At 39.8% G+C, this 5,811-nt stretch overlaps 1 protein-coding gene, 1 long non-coding RNA gene and 1 other non-coding gene across 8 annotated transcripts in view; 1 reads left to right on the plus strand and 2 right to left on the minus strand.

The window, feature by feature from the left end:
* Positions 1-4,731, plus strand: part of LOC107722207 (uncharacterized) — a 17,016-nt gene extending 12,285 nt beyond the window's left edge. Inside the window, exon 3 of the long non-coding RNA XR_001637782.1 lies at positions 4,720-4,731. This is a non-coding gene — a long non-coding RNA (uncharacterized LOC107722207). The remainder of the gene's footprint in view (positions 1-4,719) is intronic.
* rc3h1b (ring finger and CCCH-type domains 1b) overlaps positions 1-5,811 on the minus strand; it is a 30,745-nt gene that overhangs the window by 14,924 nt on the left and 10,010 nt on the right. For all 6 annotated transcript variants that reach the window (XM_016530423.1, XM_016530401.1, XM_016530418.1 and 3 more), the window contains exons 4-7: positions 3,402-3,641; positions 3,121-3,296; positions 2,671-2,871; positions 2,426-2,558 (exon numbers count right to left, since the gene is read on the minus strand). In XM_016530423.1, coding sequence (XP_016385909.1) covers positions 2,426-2,558; positions 2,671-2,871; positions 3,121-3,296; positions 3,402-3,641 — 750 coding nt within the window. The remainder of the gene's footprint in view (positions 1-2,425; positions 2,559-2,670; positions 2,872-3,120; positions 3,297-3,401; positions 3,642-5,811) is intronic.
* Positions 4,803-4,872, minus strand: trnaa-agc (transfer RNA alanine (anticodon AGC)). The gene has a single exon. It is a non-coding gene; the product is annotated as a tRNA-Ala (tRNA).

A 5,811-nucleotide genomic window follows, 5' to 3' on the forward strand; every position in this document is an offset into this window, starting at 1 on the left:
CAGCATCCACAACTGAATGGAACAAAAAGTGTTGAACTTGAAAATTGTTTATGCACTAGTGCACTTGCTAATTGAAGGCAGATTGTATAAAATGGATTTAAAAAAAACGTTTATTAACGAGCTGCATTTTTACATCACGCGCTGGCACAGATGCAGTAGTATATTAACGCCACGGGACACGGGTCCTCAATAAGGTGCAGATTGGTCCTCAATTTGTGTTTCCAATCCAACACACTTTTTCACAGCGCGCATCACGCGCTCAAACTCATCAAAAGTCAACAAGTTCCACAAGCAACAACGACTAAGTGACCGCTGCACTTCCGCTGACTATCGTACGCGGAAGTCGTGCAGGCGGATGACGTAGTACGTAGGCATCGTGCACGCGCCTCTGAGAAATGCAGGAGCAAAGGAAAATCGGTCTCCTCTTAGCTTATATCGAAATCCTCCGACATTTTTCTTTACAAATCCTCGTTTTGTGCTTCTAATTCGTGACCGGCATTTTGTTTCGTTTCCGCGTTCGTCACTAATTACGCAACGTCGACGTCTTACGTCATCCACCGGAACGGCTTCCGCATACGATAGTCAGCGGAAGTGAGAAAAAAAAAGTGTTAATTACGTTTGAAATATGGATATTTATCTTACAAAAATGCATGGATTCGCTACAGGAGGCCTTTATTCACCCCCCGGAGCCTTGTGAGGGACGTTTTATTACGGATGCGCGCACTTTATTTCACGTCTTCTGAACTGTTGACAACCAACACCCGCTTTCCCCCATTGAAAGGCTTGGAATAGCCAGGACAGTTTTTAATATAACTCCGATTGGATTCGTCTGAAAGAAGAAAGTCACATACACCTAGGATGCTTTGAGGGTGAGTAGAACACAGGCTAATTTTCATTTTTGGGTGAACTAACCCTTTAAGCAAGGCACCAGAACCCCCAATTGCTCCCCGGGGCCGCAGCGAATGGCTGCCCACTGCTACCCACCGGGTGAGTGTTCACGATGGGTGTGTTCACCTCTTACTTGGATGGGTAAAATAGAGAACAAATTCAGAGTATGGGTTACCTTACTTGGGTTACCCATGCTGGCAAAATGAGTCACAATGAGCAAATTTTCAAAAATGAGTTATTGTTATTAACATCAAAATGATGTATCATTTGTTGGAATCAGAAAAAAAGAACTTGAGCAACACCTGTCTAAAGTAGATCGAGTCAGCAAAATAAATTGAGAAAAATCTAGTTAATCTGGTAATACCACCAAATTCGGCACACACCAATCTATAGGAAAAATATAGGTACAACTTTTTTTTCCCAAGATACCACAATGCACCACACGTGGGGTGGGGGTTTAACCAATCATCGAAGACATTATTGCGACTAGAGGTGTGAATCTTCACTTGCATCAGGATTCGGTTACGATTCAGAGTGCAAGGATTCGACGATAAATGATTCTCAATGCAGCATGATGCATCTTTTCCTCCAATTATTTTCTTAATAGCTATATTATTCATAATATATTTTCTTAATTTATCATTGTTATTAAAATTAAGAACAAAGTTGCAAATAAGCATTGAACAAATATAAGAAAAAAAAAATCACATTTTACATCTAAACAGAATCATTCAAGTAAGAAAAACAAATAATCAAATGTAAAAATCACTGCATAGTCTTCAGTGTATTCATTACAAATAAAGCAGTTCAATCGAGAGCACTAGTGATTCCCTCTTTTCTTTTATTGTTTGATTAACAATAATGAAACAAACGGACTATATATTAAGACCTACTGTAATATACAGATCTAATATAATGTTACACATCAGATGTTTTTCACTAACAGTTAACCAAAAGTTAACTTAAAACATAACAGATTATGTTTATGTGAATATTTGCCAAGAAATGCAAATGAAATACTGCAATTCTGTGTGTATGTGTATATCGGGATTGCGCGCTGTCTTTGTACGCACGCTTCAGACGTGTCAGTCAGCGCGAGTAAGATCCTTTTTGCGGCTTATTGCTCTTAACATCAATCAAGTCCAACACTTTATTTTCTCGTTCCTGCATGTTCTATTCAAAACTAAAACCAAAACATTAGACACAAGTGCTTTGCTTCCGATGGACAAACGCAACTTTTCAAAACAAAGAAGGTAGACGTCTCAGAAAAAGTACAAATAAAGAACATTTTAGTTGTTTAATAACTATGCGTTTCATTGGGATCACTAGACAAGGGCTTAATGATCTCATTTTTGTGAAAACCTCAAATTCAACCAAAATTGACATTTTTCACTCGTTTTGCCTGTAGCTCGTAATTAGCCTGTGTGCATTCAGAGTCATTTTGCCAGCACGGGTCATACCGCCATCATACCGCTAAGCTCTAATTCAGTTTCTCAGATGCTCAGTCATCATCTTAGGTTTGTCTGTCTTAGCAAACCTGGACTAGGGTCGATGTTAGCGAGTAACTCGAGGTGAGGTCTCAGCCGGTTGAGATTGGCAGGGTCACCCGTCCTCTGCAGTGCGATGGTCAGCTCCTGCACGCTCTGAGCAAACGATGCTGGGGTCTGCAGCTGAAAGACAAACAGTATTCCCTTTGTCCATTATTCTGAGACATAACACTATTTATGCCATTTGAAAGAGTGCATGAAATTCTCAAGCCGTGCAAACAGACGGCAGTTATACCTTGTCAATGATGGACTGCATGTGAGACTTATGAGACTGGTCTCCATACAGCAGAGAAGACCACTGATCGGGCGCGATGCGGAGCCCTCCCTCCATTGCGATTTGAACAATCTGAGAGTCGTGTTCCCGCCGAAGTGCCTCATACGTGCGGAATTCCTCTTTCAACTGCATTAATGATGAATCCTCATCTCGCTTAGTCACCTACAACACATAAGAGATTCAATTGAAACCTCAGAGCTACAGCTGATAATGTTATTGCAAATAAGCTGTTGAGGTGATGAAAAAGTTAATTTGCACATTAAAAGCAACCCAAACAAAGAATCCCAACAAATCTGAATATGAATTCGAAAACAAAACCGAGAAGAAAAAAAAAACTCATAAGATAAAGCATCTCATAAGATGCTTGTGAAAAGCTCAGATGAGATCAAGTGCACAATAAAGGGTACCTACCTTGAAGCAGGAGGCACGGTAGAGGAGCTGAACTACATGTCCAATACTGGTTTTGGAGGCCTGAGGAAATCTTGGTTCCAGTCTCTGGACCACAAAGAGGACCAGAACCTTCCTGGAAAGAGCGGATCCATCTTCCAAAGCCAACAGCACCAGCTTTAGTGCCTCCTCCTGCATGGCTGTAGATAAAAAAAGGCCAACATATAAGACACTAGAACTTCCACAAGACCAAATTTTTGCGATGACCATTCATGTTGGTGTGAACAGGCTTAGTGTTATCTTACCAGGGCCCAGGAACTGGCAGCCTCTGGCTCTGACAGCAGCCCATAGGTTGGAGGAGAGCTGCTGGGGGTTTTGGTGCTGCAGAATGAGCTCAGTAACAGTCCTTTCACCCAGAGAACGGGCTGCCCGCATGGCCCTGACCCGTCCTTCCTCTTCCACCAGCTGACAGTGCACCAGAGTCACCAGCTTCCTCTGCATGGGGCGGCTCAGCATGCTCTGAGCAGCATTACTCAACCCCAATCCTAGATACAGCCAAAAATATGCATCAATTACTTGCCCATCCCCATTATACTGGCTTAAAGTTGGCATGAGAAGAAAATTCACCCTTTTTTTTTTTTTAAATGTATCTAATTGAATTTACAGTGAACGATTAATCAAAGCAGCTAATTAAAAAAAAAAAAAAAAAAGATTGTGAGCCCATATTTTTTTTAAATTGTCATGACTCAATCTTCTGGTGAAATTACAGTCTTCTTTCTGGTGACATGCTGTATTTCTCCAATCATTTAGTCCACTGAAACCCCACCACTTTCTTCACATCCACCAAAGGATAGAACCAAGTCACCTCCCTACTTTTTTTTTCCATTTTGGATAATCGGTGTCACTCAGATGTACATCACAATATGGAAAAAAAGTTCTGTCGCACACTTTCATTACATCACAACTATGATACAGGGCTCTACAGTGCGACCATTTCGCATTTGCGACTGAAAACTACTGCGTGCGACTATGAAATAAGATTTAGGAGCACCTGTGCGACTGACCCGATCAGCATATTTGTGTTTGCGCTGAGGGAGCTTCAAAAGTTCTAACGTACTTACGTGTTTCTGCAGCATTGAGTAATGTATCACAGACGTATCCTCTCATTATAACAAACAAAGTGTCTCCTAAATGTTTGACCGTGCTCCTAAATTTGTTAAATTAGGAGCACAAGCGCTCCTAAAAAGAAAAGTAAACGTAGAGCCCTGTGATACTGTAAGTAGAGCTCGACTGATAATCAGTTTTTTTCCCGATATGTAAGCATTTTTCCATTATCGGATATCGGTTTTGTAATATCGGATTTACGATATGCGCTATCTTGTGGGCACTTTGATAATTGCACACAAGACCGCCATTACGGCACTGCATCTTAAAGAGAGACGAGTCAACACAACGTTTACAGTTAAAGTAACTTGATTTGCTTTATTTAACATATCAGCCAATAATGCACAAATGAGATGCGTTACATAATTGATTGATATGCCGTTTAAGCTTGCCGTTGAGAAAGAGGTAAACTCAAAAAGAGTCATGCAATCCATAAAGTTACTCCTCAAAGGTGTAAAGAGTTAAAATTAAATTAAATGTATGCATTTAGCAGACGCTTTACTTACAGTGCATTCAGGTTATACATTTTTTATCAGTATGTGTGTTCCCTGGGAATTGAACCCACGACCTTTGCGCTGCTAACGCAACGCTCTACCACTGAGCCACAGGAACATTAACAACTAAATTGTTGTTAAATACAACAGACTTAAATAAGTGCATGTTGGAAACAAACCAGCTTAATTTAACTCTCTCTGTTGTTTATGCAATGTAATTATATTCTCGTAAAGCTGCCATTTATGAGTTCCATTCTGTGACCTGATTGACGCTCAGGCATGTTCCAGTATGACCACTGTATGTAGCTTTTAACAAGATCCACTCGCTCAAGACTGCCTAAATTACATTAACGTTTTCTATATAACCTTTATTTCGTTAAGCATCCAAGTAATTACAGTTCTGTGGAAATGATCTCCGCAGGAGATCGCGATTTGAGTATATATTCGGTGTAAGCGCATAGATAAAAACAGTGCTCTGAAAGAAGGCATTTCATAATCTAGACAGACAAAAATACTATTAATAACTCTGATAACATGCCAGTTGAGATTGACTTGCAATTTCAATGATGTATTTAATAAATTAATGATTAGATTTATGCAAAATTGATATAGACTGCCCTGTGGTTTATTTACGTTCTGTTTAAAACATCTGACTTTACGTATGACATTAAATCTATTTTATGTATTGTTAATATTAGTGTTGGTAGAATGCTGAAAGACTGTTTTCTACACTGCAGTGTTGTTCTGCTCAACTGGTTGTACTAAACTACACTAAAGTAGCAAAGCTTTTTTTATTCAGGTGGTTTAGAATGTTTTATGTTTTCTTTATTTGTTACCTGTTTAAAGCGGTCATATGATGTAGCTAAAAAGAACATTATTTTGTGCATTTGGTGTAATGAAATGTGTTTATGCGGTTTAAGGTTCAAAAAACACATTTTCCACATACTGTACATTATCGTTTCTCCTCTATGCCCCGCCTTTCTGAAACGCGTCGATTTTTACAAAGCTCATCAGTCTGAAAAGCGAGGTGTGCTCTGATTGGCCAGCTATCCAGTGC

Source organism: Sinocyclocheilus rhinocerous, unplaced genomic scaffold (assembly GCF_001515625.1).
Source record: "Sinocyclocheilus rhinocerous isolate Xijiao unplaced genomic scaffold, SAMN03320098_v1.1 scaffold161, whole genome shotgun sequence".
Taxonomy (NCBI): Eukaryota; Metazoa; Chordata; class Actinopteri; order Cypriniformes; family Cyprinidae; genus Sinocyclocheilus; species Sinocyclocheilus rhinocerous.